This window comes from Mixia osmundae (genome assembly GCF_000708205.1).
Source record: "Mixia osmundae IAM 14324 unplaced genomic scaffold scaffold_4, whole genome shotgun sequence".
Lineage (NCBI taxonomy): Eukaryota > Fungi > Basidiomycota > Mixiomycetes > Mixiales > Mixiaceae > Mixia > Mixia osmundae.
In genome coordinates this window covers 144331-160293 of record NW_014575560.1, presented here as the reverse complement: position 1 = coordinate 160293, position 15963 = coordinate 144331, and the positions used below count along the sequence as shown (strand labels likewise).

The 15963-nt window shown below is 54.9% G+C and overlaps 10 protein-coding genes across 10 annotated transcripts; 3 read left to right on the top strand and 7 right to left on the bottom strand.

The window, feature by feature from the left end:
• Positions 1-52: 52 nt before the first annotated feature.
• On the bottom strand, positions 53-641 carry L969DRAFT_391080 (uncharacterized protein). Its single transcript, XM_014713006.1, has 2 exons — positions 378-641; positions 53-263 (listed from the first exon to the last, which is right to left on the bottom strand). The coding sequence occupies exons 1-2, from the start codon at positions 557-559 to the stop codon at positions 107-109; spliced, it is 339 nt and encodes a 112-aa protein (XP_014568492.1). The 5' UTR covers positions 560-641; the 3' UTR covers positions 53-106.
• Positions 642-1278: 637 nt separating this feature from the next.
• On the bottom strand, positions 1279-3333 carry L969DRAFT_385149 (uncharacterized protein). Its single transcript, XM_014713005.1, has 8 exons — positions 3174-3333; positions 2828-3067; positions 2722-2778; positions 2588-2665; positions 2450-2536; positions 1835-2395; positions 1739-1786; positions 1279-1682 (listed from the first exon to the last, which is right to left on the bottom strand). The coding sequence occupies exons 2-8, from the start codon at positions 3057-3059 to the stop codon at positions 1579-1581; spliced, it is 1167 nt and encodes a 388-aa protein (XP_014568491.1). The 5' UTR covers positions 3060-3067; positions 3174-3333; the 3' UTR covers positions 1279-1578.
• Positions 3334-4030, bottom strand: L969DRAFT_385113 (uncharacterized protein). The gene has a single exon (XM_014713004.1). The coding sequence runs from the start codon at positions 3871-3873 to the stop codon at positions 3502-3504; it is 372 nt and encodes a 123-aa protein (XP_014568490.1). The 5' UTR covers positions 3874-4030; the 3' UTR covers positions 3334-3501.
• Positions 3912-6462, bottom strand: L969DRAFT_73038 (uncharacterized protein). The gene is made up of 2 exons (XM_014713003.1): positions 4248-6462; positions 3912-4200 (listed from the first exon to the last, which is right to left on the bottom strand). The coding sequence occupies exons 1-2, from the start codon at positions 6420-6422 to the stop codon at positions 4039-4041; spliced, it is 2337 nt and encodes a 778-aa protein (XP_014568489.1). The 5' UTR covers positions 6423-6462; the 3' UTR covers positions 3912-4038.
• Positions 6463-6500: 38 nt separating this feature from the next.
• On the top strand, positions 6501-8677 carry L969DRAFT_86466 (uncharacterized protein). The gene is made up of 9 exons (XM_014713002.1): positions 6501-6702; positions 6764-6870; positions 6919-7151; positions 7202-7262; positions 7314-7641; positions 7696-7813; positions 7863-8019; positions 8068-8353; positions 8406-8677. Exons 1-8 carry the CDS (start codon positions 6529-6531, stop codon positions 8210-8212), a joined length of 1323 nt encoding a protein of 440 aa, XP_014568488.1. The 5' UTR covers positions 6501-6528; the 3' UTR covers positions 8213-8353; positions 8406-8677.
• On the bottom strand, positions 8222-9683 carry L969DRAFT_93703 (uncharacterized protein; the record flags this gene model as incomplete). The annotated part of the gene is made up of 2 exons (XM_014713001.1): positions 8222-8353; positions 8406-9683. The coding sequence occupies 2 exons, from the start codon at positions 9681-9683 to the stop codon at positions 8222-8224; spliced, it is 1410 nt and encodes a 469-aa protein (XP_014568487.1).
• Positions 9684-9798: 115 nt separating this feature from the next.
• Positions 9799-10771, top strand: L969DRAFT_47129 (uncharacterized protein; the record flags this gene model as incomplete). The annotated part of the gene is made up of 2 exons (XM_014713000.1): positions 9799-9888; positions 9950-10771. The coding sequence occupies 2 exons, from the start codon at positions 9799-9801 to the stop codon at positions 10769-10771; spliced, it is 912 nt and encodes a 303-aa protein (XP_014568486.1).
• Positions 10772-10785: 14 nt separating this feature from the next.
• L969DRAFT_93701 (uncharacterized protein) lies at positions 10786-11785 on the bottom strand (the record flags this gene model as incomplete). The annotated part of the gene is made up of 4 exons (XM_014712999.1): positions 10786-10946; positions 11001-11592; positions 11653-11714; positions 11773-11785. The coding sequence occupies 4 exons, from the start codon at positions 11783-11785 to the stop codon at positions 10786-10788; spliced, it is 828 nt and encodes a 275-aa protein (XP_014568485.1).
• Positions 11786-11821: 36 nt separating this feature from the next.
• L969DRAFT_86462 (uncharacterized protein) lies at positions 11822-13084 on the top strand. Its single transcript, XM_014712998.1, has 4 exons — positions 11822-12006; positions 12062-12303; positions 12358-12761; positions 12809-13084. Exons 1-4 carry the CDS (start codon positions 11876-11878, stop codon positions 12983-12985), a joined length of 954 nt encoding a protein of 317 aa, XP_014568484.1. The 5' UTR covers positions 11822-11875; the 3' UTR covers positions 12986-13084.
• Positions 13016-15600, bottom strand: L969DRAFT_86461 (uncharacterized protein). Its single transcript, XM_014712997.1, has 5 exons — positions 15108-15600; positions 14993-15056; positions 14027-14941; positions 13230-13975; positions 13016-13178 (listed from the first exon to the last, which is right to left on the bottom strand). The coding sequence occupies exons 1-5, from the start codon at positions 15332-15334 to the stop codon at positions 13118-13120; spliced, it is 2013 nt and encodes a 670-aa protein (XP_014568483.1). The 5' UTR covers positions 15335-15600; the 3' UTR covers positions 13016-13117.
• Positions 15601-15963: the final 363 nt, after the last annotated feature.

The window sequence follows — 15963 nt, the reverse complement described above, 5'->3', positions numbered from 1 at the left end:
CGTCATTGTTGTGTCTTGTAGAGATTGTAAGACTTGTGGTACTACATGCTCTCTTAGCGCGAGGAGAAGTACGCATATCGCAGGCAGCACTAATGGTCCTGTTGGCTTAGCTTGAGGCTAGCAAAGGTCGGCGAAATCGGAGAAGTGCGTTGCCGGCGGTCGAGTATGCGTGAGTGCCAAGCAATCGTAGACCCGTGCCGCCACCACAGTCTCCAGCAAGGTAGGGTCCAATTCTAGCAAAACTCGTTCCGCTGCACATCTTTGTCGCCAAACTGACAGCCTTGGACTTTTCCCGTGGACCAAGCTGTCGCATACAGCGAGCACACGAAGCTTTATGGTCGAGACTCCCCCTCACTGGCAATCAGTCCTTGTTCGATGTCGCCTCAGAGTGCGCGTTGTTGACGGTCGAGTATGCGTGAGTGCCAAGCCATCGTAGACCCGTGCCGCCACCACAGTCTCCAGCAAGGTAGGGTCCAATTCTAGCAAAACTCGTTCCGCTGCACATCTTTGTCGCCAGACTGACAGCCTTGGATTTTTCCCGTGGACCAAGCTGTCGCATACAGCGAGCACACGAAGCTTTATGGTCGAGACCCGCCCTCACTGGCAATCAGTCCTTGTCCGATGTCGCCTCAGAGTGCGCGTTGTCGACGGTCCAGTCTGGAGCGGAATGGAATGCGACTCGGAAAGTTGCACCCTTTTGTATCAGTCGCGCCATTTAATCGATCTAATCGATCTTGATGTCTCCACTCGTGTCCCCATCTTCGAGATCCGACCAGCGCCCCGGCAGCAGCAACCCATGGACTTCGGTCAGCTGATCAATGCTACTTCGCAAAGCACGTCAGTCCGACCCAGCAGGCGATACGGATATGGAAGAACATCTCAACTGATACGGACATGCGGTTACTGTAGCGCAATCCGCTTGCTGCGCAGTATTGGACAAGGCGCCCATCTGACTGCACGCGAGGGACGGGGCGGATAAATTCAGGTCGAGACTTTGCAAGCAATTAAGCAAATCACTGAACGCTATCGGAAAATCTCGCCTTCTGCGCGTAGATAACCGAGCCGCGCCGTACCTTCTCTCGGGCCGCACGCTTCCGATCTCGCCATCTCTTGGCATCTATCGGCAGCATCTATGGTCTGAGCGAGACTGTGCATGTAGACCTAGCTAGACTGTGCATGTGCAGGTGCATGTGCAGGTGCATGTGTGCATGTTGTCAAGACTACAATCGGTCATGTTCCTTCACGAGAGTATCGTCGCAGGGCTGAAGGGCCGGGCACTAGGCATCTCTCTTCGTGTACTTTCCATCGCGCGCTTTTGCCGAAAAATGCGGCACATGCAAGTGGTTGGAGAAATGCGACAATATCGACCTCAAGGCTGAAGGACAAGCTTGTGATGTGCAGTGACTATAGAATACAATACTCCTGTCCTTTTCTTGTAGGCCGCCCAGTCGACTCGGCGCATGATTGCCGGTATGTCTCAATGGAGCATTTGAGGAACTTCGAGCTTCACGTCGCACCATATGTTTATTTCATACAGCGAGATGACTTGACTGTTTGTACAATACGATTCATATTTGTTTACTGCTCGTTGAGGCCTGCGATGGTGCGCGTTTCCCAGATGAGTTGTGCAGAGATCTTGTTGGACGCGTGCTGCAACATACGTGTGTGGCGAATTGCGAGTCCTGCGACGCGTGGCTTTGAATTGAGTAGCGGAGCAGTGACAGTGGACTCGAGCTACCTTTGTAAAGCTGCACTAGCAGATCTGCGGATGCCGGTCCACTTTGATCTGTAGAGCAAGAGTGAGCTTATAGGCCTGCCGCTGCAAATGTCGCACCGTTCATGATGTCAGTCGTGTTCAGGAACGTGCCGAAAGTCGCCATGAGCTCCGTGTCAGGTGCAAAAGTACCAAGGATGTATTGGCGAAGATATCCTCTGAACTCTGCGGTCGTGTGTTCCTTTGCGGGTGTCGACTCTCCGATGGTAATCTTGAAGACCGCTTGGTTCGTCGAGCGCAGGTTGAGTGTTCTGATAAGGCGCGCATCGCCCTCGCCTGATTCGATTGGTATGCTCTGCTCGGCCTCGGAGCTGCTGGTCGATGCATTATCGGCTGCAACGGCCTGACTAAGATGTTTCTTGCATGGTCGACAGATCTGGTACCGTCTTGCTGCGCGATTATGGGGATGAGCCACAAAGCTCGTGGTGGGCTTCGTCTGCGAATGGCATTTGAAACAGCCGGTAGCTTTATGATTATGTTCAAGGCGCTCGGGAGATTGTGCAAGGATGAAGGTGAGCTTGCTCGGGCCGGATCGGACAGGCTCGACAGTTGCCATCCCATTTGCGCGATTATTCGCGAGATGATCGTGATTGTCCTCCTTTGCGTGGTCATGATCCACGTCTGCAGTTCACGTCGTCAGTCAAGCATCACACTGATGTGCCACGCTTGTCATACCCGTATGCCCATGTTCGAGAGCGTCTGAAGAGTAGGTCAGGGCTCGCGTGCATGTTGCTTCAAAATCAAGCAGAGTGTCATGAAAGGCTGGTGGGCATGTCAGCTCGCGCTTTGTTTGGCGCGTTTGCGAGCTCTCACTGATGGGTAGTTCGTCGATCGTCGAGTCTTTTGACGGAGCATCGATGTACGATGCATTAAAATCCATGAGCGGATAGACTGCATTGTCTGATCGGGTCAGAACAGCCAGGGCAAGACAGTACAACAACACGCACCGTCCTCTGGGGCGCAGGTCTTGATCGGACTGGCTGGATTGGGAGTATGGGTTCCCTCTATGACCCCGTGTGAGCGATTTCGCAAACTTGGGAGAGACCTAAGCACCTTGATCCGTTGCATAGTCGCTTGCGTCCGTATCGTCCGAAGTCGAGATGAGCGGCGTTCCGGGCTCTTTGAGGCGGTCGTTGATAGCTTTGACCATGGCAGCAATGCGTAGGTCCGAAGCGTGCACGAGGGCGAGCGCATTTGCTCGAATCGTACGCTCCGCTCTTAGCTCGGTCAGCAAAGTGAGCAGCTCGGACGTGTGAGTCGATGAGCGACCAGAAGCGCTCGGCATTTCTGAGCCTGGTATATAGAATAGTTGTACGAGTAGTATCGCGCGCGAAGGAGGTAGACCGGTAAACGATCTGTTACCTCGACGCGTATCACGTGAATCGTGCTATTGACATACCGACGAAGTAAGCTGCTTCGCCTCCCGGTCATGACATCTCTCGCCTTCCTGCTGACTCCGCGCGCTTCGTCGAAGTATCCGGTTCGTCTGGCTTTCAGATGTGGATCTCGGCACGCAATATTGCAAGAGCGGCCATGTACCCGCTCTGTTCGCTCGGTGCCGATCGACCGCCAAACACTTCGCATAGACTTCCGCAGTCTGTGCTTCGCATAATTGGATGTCCTCTGAGCCGCCCGCAGCGCAGACGATGTCTCGGAAACCTTGCCAAGGTAGCCACATGACGCGCAATGGGGCGAGGTTGCATAGCGCTTTGAACGCATGACAGCTGTCAGAATCTTCCGCGCGCTCGTTTGTTCGAATCCGTCTGCCCCGTCGAGCGTTTCGAGCTGCTCAACCGCACGCCATGGCCGAGAAGAGACACCGCGAGGCCAGCATGCGGTTCACGTGAAATGCGAAAGGAGGCACTATCTCGACTTCCGCGGATCGCTCGATAACGCTGGCATCTTTCCGATCGATCTGATTGTGTGTGACTGTGTGATCCGCCTCGTGAGGTCAGAAGGTCTCGGACGGGCAAATGTGATGGTGAGTCGGTCAATGGATGCCGACTGCTGACCAGATCAGTCGCGTCACAACATCCGGCATCTGCATCCGGTCGCGACGCGCGCTGAGCAATTTGAGCTGAGCGAAACCCGAAACGCATCAAGCCGAGTCCCACATATTACGATGGACCAGCAGCACAATTGGAGCAGCTCTGAGTGCTATTTACATTCAGATAACGCTTGTCAGGTTGGCATAAGCTGGCGCAATTCGCAGCATGGGCATAAGAAATAACAGACCAGTAATACAACACAGGAGCAAGCCATGCCTAGCGAGAGAGCCCTCTTGCTGTCTTCCTTAATGCATACACCAATCGCTTGACCTCTCGCCTAGCCTCCTTGATGTCCTTGTCAAGCGTGAGCGCTTCTGTGACGCCAGGAAAAGTGGTTGCACCGTAGCCCAAATATCTGCCGGGCGCTACACCCAGATGCTGTTTGTCTATGAGCAGCTGGTCAAAGCAAGGGGTGGGAAGCTCACCTTGTACCACTTCCGCCCAGGAAGACCGCCCGACCTTGCCAGAAAGCCGCTTTCGAACGTTCGCAGCTGCGAGTTGACGCGACGAGCTTGCCGGCTGGAGCAATGCGGTAAGCTCGTGAGACTCTGTAGCTTGCTCGCTCGCTTCGAGAAGGAGGTCGTCGCGCGTGAGAGAGCCTTGACTGCATTCTGTAGCTGAGCCAGTCCTATGTCTGCTTTCGCATCGAAGTCTCTGGCAATCTTGCTGATTCGATCAAAGTCGTCGAATAGGACGTTGGAATAATAAGTGACATTGATCGGTAGTATGATAGGCTGCGCAATCCGCAAGGCGGCAAGACCCATGACTTGAGCAATCTTGACGTGGCGAGTAAAGCCCGGATCGCCGAAGCGATTCATCCAGGCGAAACTATCGAACTGACTGTGATAGTGATAGATAGGATCCTCGGCGCCTCGAGCAAAGCCAAGATCCGACGAAGCGATCCCGAGATGCTGAAGAAAGACAGAGAAGTCGGAGCCTGAGCCCAGAGGTGCTACAGGCGGTGCATCGATCTTCAGATCCGATAAGAGCTTCTCATAGAATGGCGTGAGTGACGGTGAGGCACCGATGTGCAGTCGTGAGCCGCTCGCAGCGACATCGACATTGAGGTAAGTCACGACACGATCTTTGAAGAATGTGCCTCCGAAAGATCGCTGGGAAAAGTCCTCGCCAGCTTCTGTCGAGCCGACGAGCCCATACTCTTCTGCGTCCCACGAGGCAAACAGGATGCTTCTGACAGGCTTCCAGCCTTGCCTCATGAGCTCGGCGAACCCGTGGACGATTTCGTGTACAGCGGCAGTGCCAGAAGAAGGATCGGCAGCGCCGAAGACCCACGCATCTCTGTGATTGCCAACTATGACGACTTCGTCTGCAATCTGGCCTTCGATCATGGCATATGTGTTGTAGATTGGCGTTACGCCCCCTTTGACAACGTTGACGACCTCGATCTCGAGCTCAGACGGACCGGTCCAATAAGAAAGGTCGAGCGCGCCACTGAAACCTTCCAGTTGCTGTCCGCGCCCTTCCAAGGCCTGAAGTAGGGGCAAAGCATCGACATACGAGAGAGGCAGACTGGGTATCCGCACAAGGCTGCTCGGATCATCTGCGCCTAGTCGTTCTGCATGCTCGTACGCTGGCTTGTTGGGTGTCAGAGGATCACCAGGATAGACAGAGATGAGCTGAACGCTGCCACGCTGGACCGAAGTAGGCTCTCTTGCTGGCCCGAATGGGTATGCTTTGTGGCCATTGGCGAGGGTGATGTTGCCGTCCTCTGCAGGATCGGTATAGATGAGCACGGCTGATGCGCCTGCTTGCTGGGCTAGCCAGACTTTGAGACCTCGAAACACGCCGCCATATCGGACAAGCACGATCTTGTCGGTGACGGAGATGCCTTTGGATCTGAGCAGCTCAAAGTCTTCCACTCGGCCGTAATTTGCGTAGACGTATTGCCCCGTGGCGGAGCCGTTCTTGCTGTAGCCATGAAAGGTGGGTACGTCTTCATTGCCAGTCGCGCTCGTGGGATCCTCCTCGATAAAGACATTTTCACGCATTGCGGCTCGAAAGACGACCTCTGAAGCATTGCACAGCTTGACTGAGCGCAGAACAGGATAGTTGAGCAGAGGATAGTATGTATCGGTCCAGGCTCTGATCTTGTCGACTTTGGGGCTTGTTTGTGTCATGAGCCGCCTACTGTCCGTTGTGCCGCTTTCGACCGTCACAAGATCGTCAAGCTGAGCCGGCAGACCGAGACTGGTGCGCCATTGTCGCTGAACATCGTACGCAGACAATTTGCCTTGCGATGTCCCTGCCAAATGAGCCTTCGATGTCATCGCCTGCAGGTTGGACGCGATTCGCTCGCTCGACGGCATTGCAAGGTATTGTCGCTCCAAAACGTCCTGGGGCATAGTCGAATCTTGCAAGCTTTGATAGCTGAGATGTGCCCGGTCCATTCGAACCAGATCCGAGAGCCATTGGAGCTCTAGTGCGGGTGTTTGGATGAGCCCGATCACCCAAGCAGTCCAGACAATTGATGCCAATGAGCTAGCGAACAAAGTGATCCGCTCTCGCTTCGAAAGTCGTCGTCGATTCTGTTGAGCCGGCGGAAGCTCTAGCTTTGTCTGTGAGAGCTTCTCGTACTGCATGACGGCCCTCTTCACGGAGCGGCGCTCGAGCTGGAGGAGCAGTCGCGCTGTCGCCAGCGAGCAAATAAATCTTGCGCCGACGAGCAAGGTGACGACTGGACGAAGCATGGGCATCAAGCTCAAGAGCAAAGCCGGAAGAGACGGCAAGATGATGCACACACCACTGGCTCATCAGATTGCCGAAGACAAGGCAGGGCGGCCGCTCAAGGTCAAGTCTGAGCGCAAGCAGAAAAAGACAGGGAAAGGCGCAGATGATGATCAAGAGGGCGTACCGCAGAAGGCGAGCTTGCATGCAGATCATCCAGACTGACGAAAGCTCATGCGTCCTTGCGATCGAACAGGCTCGAGCAGACTTGACGAAACGCATCCTGCATTTGGCGCGAGAACAGCAAGACGAAGAATTAGCTCTGCAGCAAGGCAACCTGCCTGAACCTGCAGCTCTGCCATCGTTCGTGATCGATGATACTGCCGCATGACACCGCTGACGTCCGAGCAGACGAACACCGGCGTCCCGGCTTGCGCAAGCCAAAGACGACGCGCTCAGTGAAGATGAAGAGGAGGATGAGCTCGATTTTGACGAGGCAGAAGCGGAGGAAGAATACGAGGAGATGACGGACGAGCAGTTTCGGATGATGCAAGAAGACATGAATCACGAGGCAGGCGATACGCTCGCTGATAAGATCTTGGCCAAGATCCGGCAACATGAGGACAGGCTAGCGGGCAAAACAGGTCAGCTAGTCTCGCAGTCTGCTTGTACCTCCTTTGACCGAGACGAACAGCACCAAAGTCTGTCTCTGGCGCAGCTGAGCTCAACCCAAAGGTCGTCGAAGTCTACTCAAAGTGAACGACTTGATATCTTACAGATGCGCGCGCTGAATCATCATCGCACAGAGTGGGTCAGCTACTATCGCGATACAAGTCAGGTCCTCTCCCCAAAGCTTTCAAGATCCTGCCTACGCTACCGATGTGGCCAACTCTGCTCTCGCTCACTCGGCCGCAGAACTGGACCCCTCACGCGACCTATGCCGCCACACGCATCTTCGCTTCCAATCTCGATCCGCGCCAGAGTCAGAATTTCTTCCAGGAGATCCTACTCGACAAGATCAGAGAGGAGATTGCGATGGAAAAGAAGCTCAGCGTGCAGCTTTATATGGCCATCAAGAAGGCGCTCTACAAGCCTGCAGCGTTTTTCAAAGGCATCCTCTTTCCCCTTTGCGAGGTCAGTCGTTTCGTCTCTACACTCAGCGAACCTCTCCTTACTCAGCTGCAACAGAGTGGCAATTGCACTCTCCGCGAAGCTGCAATCGTGGGCAGTGTGCTCTCGAAAGTGAGTGTGCCTGTATTGCACTCGGGAGCAGCGCTGCTCAAGCTTGCCGATATGGAGTACTCGGGTGCGCTCACTCATCCTGCCCATGAAGGATTGCTCATACTGTCAGACAGGTCCGAACAGCTTGTTTATTCGCGTGCTGCTCGACAAGAAGTATGCGCTGCCGTACAAGGTCGTCGATGCGATCGTCTTTCACTTTATCCGCTTCAAGCACGATTCGAGGCAGTTGCCAGTACTCTGGCACCAATCTTTCCTCGTCTTCGTCCAGAGGTGCGCTGCGTGCATAGATCGCATGGGTGTAGCTCATATGTCCTGCAGGTATAAGCAAGATCTGACAGAAGAGCAAAAGACTGCATTGCTCGAGGTATTGCGGATCCAGAACCACGCTCAGATCACACCGGAGATACGGCGAGAGATTGCGTCGAGTGTGCCGAGGGACGCAGAAGTAGAGATGATGTTGTAGATTCTGTTGTCAATGTACATCTGCCCCATTCACCTCTTCGCTACTGTGCGGTGTTGACGTTGTGAGGCCCCGTGTGTACCATCTATCCCGCTGCTCGCCTGGTCGCTCCAAAGCGTTCAGGCAATAGTACGCCTCGCTCAACTGTGCTCTAGCGTCAGCAGGCATCACAAACCATGATGTGCGGAGATGGCACCCCAGCACGCCAATCTTGTTCCTTTTCGGCTTCGTCCGGATCCGCAGGCTCATGATCAGAGATGGACGTAAACGGCTCGGAAGGCACCCATTCACATCGATGGAAGGAAATCCCTGTCGAAAAGGCGTCGATGGCCGTCAGGAGTAGGTCATAAGCAATCTGGTAGCACCCTGGCAAGCGCTTTTGGGCAATATCGAGCTTCTGATCGAATTCGATCTCGTCGGTCTCGTCGTCGAGCTGAGCAAGACGGACGAGAGCGGCGCAGATAAGAGAGCCGCCTGACAAGCAGATACTGCCGATGCATCGCAATAGAATCTTGGCATCTTCTTTGCCTGGCTTGTGCACGGCTGATTGTACACGAGAGATGAGAAAGTCGGAAATTCCGGTGCAGGCATCCGCAAGTTGGATGTACTGGGCTCCATCATCGTCGGATGGCTGTGACAATCTGCCGATGAGCAGTTCGAAGTGACTCGCAAGTTCTTGTGAGGCTCGGATGAGCTCGTCGTCGTCAAAGATGCTACGACGTTTCGGCGCAATGATCGCCTGATGTGTTTCAAAGACATCTACGAGCTCTGAGACGAGCGTCGAGAACAGAGACACCGGCAGGAGCGATCCATCCCCCTCGCTCTCTGATTCGTCCGACAGCTGCTCAGGTAGAGATCCTGACGGTCTGATCTGTTCGAATACGTGTATGCTTTTGTCAATGACCGCGTTTGCTCGCTCGAGGAGCGCTCGTCTTTGTGAGGCAGACATCGGCACAGAGGCTGCCACGAGCTTCTCGTACGATGCTGTGAGCCACACGAGCAGATCTCCAGGCTCGTTTGCCTTGAGACGCTGGCCATGATGACCGTCATCTTTGAAGAGCAAACAGCATAATTGCCAGACCGCCCAGCCCTGGTGTTCGTCGAGCACTCTGGTACGCGCAAGCTCAACGATCTCACGATGAGCCTTCCGTGTCAACCTGCTCGTCTCTCCGTCTGCGCCTATCGCGGTCGCCACTTCATAATCCAACGAGGCGAGGTTTTGAAGTCGCTCGCATTCCCAGAGCAAAGCGCGCACATGGTCTGCTTGGTCTTGGTCCGTGCCGGTGCCGTCCTTTGTCGCGTGCTTGTCTGCTTCTGTGCGGAGCTGCTCGAGTTCTGCTCCTGGGCTCAACCCTGTCGAGAGCTTGACGGTCTTTGTGTCCGTTTGTGGTGCAGACGTAGATGCAACGGGCTCGTGTCTGGCTGATTTTGACTTCTTCTGAGCTGCGCCGATGCCTGCTGGTCGCTTTGGCATCCTCGAAGCTGATCAGCGAGGGCAGGCGGGTATAGATTCGACGCCTTGCAGGTGACTCTTGGGCCATCGCGCTGTCGCTACCAAATCGTAGGCGAGTCAGACGACGAGCGGCAAGATGGCTGAGCCGCCAGCCAAGGACCCTTACGAGCTGCTCAGTGTCGCCAATGCAGCGACACTGGCGGAGATCAAGTCAGCCTACCGAAAGGTACGTCGTGGCCGGCAGACTGTCATGACGCCCAAGCTGATGCACTCCCGGTACGCTTCAGCAATCGCTCAAAGTCCATCCTGATCGCAATCCCGGCAACGCACAAGCGGCGGCGCAGTTCCACGAGCTCACGCTAGCCTATGAGCTCCTGCAAGACCCGGTAAGGCGAGCATCGCATGACAAATTACAAGCGCACCATCGCGCGAAAGCACAACGATTCGCTTCACTCGACAAGAAGCGCAAGACCGATCTCGTCGATCTCGAAGCGCGCGAGAGAGCTTACAAGCTATCAAAGGAGTCTTCAGATCGGCAGACGAGTCAGCGCGGTCAGGAAGTTGAGAGACTCAAGTCTGAAGCGCAGCGAATGAAAGAGGCTCTCTTGCAATCCCGTCGCAACAATGCCCCTGCAACTCCGCCTCCCTCTGTTGCTAGAGTCCCGGAGGATGCGCAGCAGACAGCTTCGCTGGAGAGCACAGTACGGCTGAGATGGCGGAAGAAATATTTGCCCGATCTCGACTCGCAAGCGCGACTGAAGGAGCTTCTTGCCTCTCTGGGCGCAGTCGAATCGATCGTACTGGCACCCGTCAAAGCAGACGCAAAGTCCAACACTGCTCTTGTCGTCTTCGGCAGCATTGCAGCAGCAGTGAGGGCCGTTCGAGCATCGGCAACACCCAACACCGCTTTTGAGCATATTTCTATCACCTGGGCAGGCGAGCCGCCCTCCCGAGCAGGCAAGTTGCCAACACAGAGCGACAGAGAGGTCGAAGTGCCTCCTGCGGCTAGTGTCACCCTCGAGGAACTCACCCTCGGCCGACTTCGAGAACGCGAAGCCGAGCGAGCACGACTAATGGCTGAGCTAGCAGAGCAAGATGCCAGTACCTAACCACTCTCGAGTATTCAGCGCCGTCTTGGTGGGCTGCGACTCCTTCGTCTCTTGTCGTTCTGGCGACTATACTCCTCTGGCCGTCTGCTTGAAGATGACTCGAATGCGATAGCGGATCGTTTGCCAGGCGCTTGCGCAGCCGTTCGCTCCTCCGCTCGTCTCTTCTGCGCTTCAGCTGGGCATTTCCCAGACATCAGCATCAATCGCCGTACAGCAATCGAGGGCCTACCTATGCGAGAAGCAGAAGCTTCGGGCGGTAGACCATGCTGGGCGTCCCAGACAGATTTGGGAAAATTGCTCGTCTTCTCGTCGATGTTGAGAAAGTCGACGAGCTTGGACAGGATATGGGGATTACGAAAGGCTTTGTTGCGTACGAGCGTGTCGTTGAAATGAATGCCAGTCGATTTCAGTTCGTGAAACGTAGCGAGCTTGGCTTCGAGCGTCTCTGATACTGGCTCTGCTGAGCTCGAAGGATCTACACCCATCCGTTGCAGCAAAGCAAGCCGTCGTTCGTCAGACAGCAGGCCCGCAGCAAGCTTTGGCGTGTCCTGTATCACTCGGGGACTGCCTCGAGTGCCATCAGGTGATCCGACGCGCTGGACAGGTGGAGACGTCGAAGGAGGTCGTGAACCGTTGCTTTGCTTCTTGGCGCTCGATCGAGTGGCTTGAGGCACAGAACTGATCTGCAAAGACGAGCCCGAGCCGACCTGATTGCTCGGTATCCTGACGCCCGCTAACAATCTCGTAGGCGTGTTCACTCGCTCCGGCGTGCTCCTTGCTGTGTCCGACGTGATCGTCTGCACTGCAGCTATGCTGGCCTGCTGCGCATCTCCGGCCTTGTGAGCTCATCTTGCTGTGGGCTCCAATTGTGATGTACGTGCCTTTGGACTTGGCACTTGCACGTCATCCGGTTCGCCATCGCTGCTGCCATAGCCGACCAAGCCTGTTCCGTGCTATCACAGTGAGCCGTGAGCTGTCATTATGCCGAGCAGCAAGCTTACCAGGCATGGCCATGTCCAATTTCCTTGCACAAAGAGGAGCCGACACGCGACGGCGAGCTTGCCACGTTGCAGAGAGTGTACGGCTCTGGTCTCGCTATGCGCCATGCGTACGGCAATGCTGCTCCTCCGATGGCTCGGGCTTCTCTGTCTGATCACATATGCACCTGCAAGCGAGACGCCCGGCAGCCGACACACGAACAATTGGGCTGTCCTCGTCTGCACCTCTCGCTTCTGGTCAGCAGGCCTGCCTCCAGGCCGTGCGCAAGCTCACGAGTCGGAACGGTCACAGGTTCAACTATAGACATATGGCCAATACGCTAGGGATGTACAGGACCGTCAAACGACTGGGTATACCGGACTCACATATCATCCTCATGCTCGCCGACGATGCCGCCTGCAATCCGCGCAATATGTTCGCAGGCACGGTGTACAGCAATGCTGCCCGAATGCTCGATCTCTACGGGGAAAACATCGAGGTGGACTACAGAGGCGAGGAAGTCTCTGTGGAGAACTTTATCCGCCTGCTGACAGGCAAGTCAATCCAACGCGCTCCAATCCGCCGTGCTGAGCCAGTCGGCGGCGCAGGCAGAGTGCCGGAGGGGACGCCCAATTCGAAGCGTCTCAATACAGATGAGAACTCAAACGTCTTCGTCTACATGACAGGACACGGCGGCGACGAGTTCCTCAAGTTCCAAGATTCTGAGGAGATCTCTGCTTTCGATCTGGCAGATGCATTCGAGCAGATGTCGCAGAAGCATCGCTTCAACGAGCTCTTCTTCATGGCCGACACTTGTCAGGCCAATACCTTGTACTCCAAGATCTACACGCCCAATGTGCTCGCCACCGGCTGCTCGGCCAAAGGAGAGAACTCATACTCCCATCATGCAGATCAAGATATAGGGGTTGCGGTCATTGACAGATTCACTCACTTTGTCCTCAATTTTCTCGAGGGCGTCAACAAGACCAGCCAGACGACCATGCAGTCTCTGGTATGTCTGTCACAGCCTCTCACTGAGCCAAACTGATTGCGATTCAGTTTGACCGCTATTCTTTCGATGAGATGCACTCCAATCCTGGCGTCCGCTCAGACCTATTCGATCGCTCACTAGGGCAAGTCCTGCTGACTGACTTTTTCGGCGGCGTATCGGCTGTCGAACCTCTCACACATCTCACCTTACAGCCCCAACCCAACGATTTGCCAAATTGGACATAGCGCAGAGATCACATTGCGCGAGATGTTGTTGTGACGCCATACTGCAAAAGATCGCTGCATGTCTAGGCGAGTGTACAAGCAGACTGCTTGTGGGGAGAGTACAAGTGTGATTTTGCGATTTTTGGGCATTCTCTAAAAGTTGCCACGCGCGAGCAAGCCCTCGGTGATTTCGCCTGCGCGCATAGCCAGAACGCTGTAAGAATAGTCAGCCTACTTGCGATGGCCTGAATGAAGCAGACCATACCTCAAAAGAGTATCGCTGATGCCGTGCGTAGCTTCATTTGACCCTTGGAGCCAGATCGTAGGTTTGAAAGCGTGCTCCTGCTCATCTCGGCAACAAATGGCGAAGCTGGTCGGTAGCTCAAGCTTATAGTCTCTGCTGACGCCAAAGTATGGAATCTCGTGCGCATCGCGTTTGGCTCGCGTCGGTCGCTCTCCGGTGCAGTGCAGACATTCTGTCGAGCCCAAGGGCGACGTGCCGGGAGAGGACGCTTCGCTCTCGGCACCCGATGAAAAGATAGCAGGACTGTTGCTCTCATCTGTGGTGTACGACCATACCGAATTCCTGGAAGTAGACTGATCGCGAGCTTGGACTTTGGTGCGTATGGCACGGTCGACTTGCTGTGCATGCTGCCCTTGACTTTGCTGACCGAGAGGCGAGCTCAAGTATTCTGCCTCAAAGAGTTCGCGCAGTGAGACACTGCCGGATGATGCCTCTGAGAGCGTTTGATCTGCGAAAAGCAGGTCTTGCCAGCCTTGTCGCTTATAGCCTGTACCGCAAACAACGGCATCGTAATGAACCACCTCGACCTGCGACTGCAGAGTATGTTCCAGAGTGATCTTTATGCCTTTATCCGAGTCCGTAGCATCTAGGATATCTCTGTATGGCAGAATGCTCATGATTGATTGCTTCTTCTCTTCCGAGGCGTAAGAGTTGCCGGTTGCCCGAATGTCTTCTTCTACTCGCGCCTCGTACATCTTCTCGTAAATCTAGCTCACGTCATCAGCTTCGAGCGGTTTATGATGTGAGGGAGGACGCACTGCTTCTAATGTGACAGGGTTGACGACGGCGTAATTGGTCGCCTTGGCCTCTGACAAGACGACGTCGCGCTTTTCTTGCCCAGAACGCTCGTTTGTCCATTCATTGACACGATCACTATCCTCGCATTGCTTGACAGGTGGCCTGGCTTGATTGCCGAGGCCGACTGCGCTCGTGAGGCCTTGATCCTTTGGCTTGCCGCCGACGCCATAAACAAAGTCAGTCATTGCAGGATCAAAGACCTCGTTGCTGAACGGGCTGTCGTCCGATGGTCTCAAGGCTCCTCGTCGGATGATGAGATCAACCTGAGGCTGCGCATCCTTGCTGATCTCCGGATGCTGAGCGATGAGGTCATCTAACTGAGTGTGCAGATTGAGGAATATCTCTGCTGCCGACTGACCACCGCCAATGACTGCTACTCTGAGCTGCTTAGGCTCGCCACCAGTTTGCTCGTCGCGGGACCGCGCCGCGAAAGACGATCGTGCGATCTTTAGCAAGCCTTCGACTTTCGACAGGTACTGACTTGAGTGAATGATCCTTTCTGACGAAGTCGAAGGATCGGATGTGGCAAGATGCGCTAGCGAGGACGGGTATGATGGCGAGCCGCCCGGCGAGATGAGCAGATTTCGCGCGCGTCGCTTCACGCGCTGCTCGTCAGGGCCAGGCGGCGATCCCGCAACAGTCGATTCGACCTCGAGGACCTCGATATCGCTGTCCGTATTGGCAGAGTAGATGGCCTTGACGCCAGCACCGTATTCGCCGTAAGCCACGCTGATGCCGGACGGAATATCCTTATTGTTCCGTCGAGATGGCTTGGTGACTTCGTTGGCACACCATGCCATGTAGTCAGCATATTCGCGCCGACTTGGCGCAAAGGTGGAGCGGTTGATAAATGTGGCCAGACGGTTGTTGTGATTCTGCGATGGCGGCATTTAGCTATGCGCCTATGTGTATATGCACACACGTACCAAGTAATTGAGGAATGAGTAGTGCGACGTTGGATCGCGCATTGTAACAAAGTCCTTGAGGAAGCTGCACGATCTCGACATCAGCGCCATCACAGCGAAGGTACAACGTGCTCACGAAATCTGCATGATCGATCCCTGGATCATCATCGACGGATGCCATAGGTATCGCTCGTGTCCCTCGATGAAACAGGCTTCGATTCGACGAGTGGACTCGTTTGCTTTGATGGTGCCAGCATCGATCCGAGCATTGTGCTCAGCAATAGCAATCGCAATGGATAGGTTGGAAGGCCCAAATCCGACGCCGACGAGATCGAACGTCTTGCCTTCTCCTACACGAGTCATGACGCCTAGAGTGCAATCGAGAAGAGCGATCAACAAGGATTGTATGTGCGTCGACCACCTGACGAGCTCTCGCTATGGCTCCGTCGAGAGTACTTACGCCGGACCGTGCCAGACGATTTTTATATATTCTGCCGTCCGATCGGCTCTCTCTGACGAGAAGAACTTTGTCGCGTCCGCAGCGGCGATGTCAGCGCTAGCGCCGAACAGTGAGATCTTTGACTGGCACTGCTCCAGACCCGAGCAGACCGAAGCCGTTTGAATATCCTAATATCCAAATTTGACATTCGCTGATCCGGACATCGTCGTCATTGATCTGATTGCGACAATTACTGCAGATCTTGGCGCTTGCCGCGCGCTGTCTCGGCATGCGCGGTAATATAATCACTGGCATCCTTGCGGCTGGGCGATGCAAAGCCTTCCCCTCTGGATCCTGCGACGAGATATGCTCGCACACCCCTTAGCTCCTTTCTGTGCTCCAATTCGTACTCTGCGCGAACTTCCGTTGCTAATTGGCAGCGAGTAGCTTCACAGCTCTGATAGCATCAATGAACTTCAAGATGATCAGCTTTGCGGCCTCTGCCCTTTTCTCAACACTAACTTCCGCCTCAATTGAGCATTGAAGCGGGTAT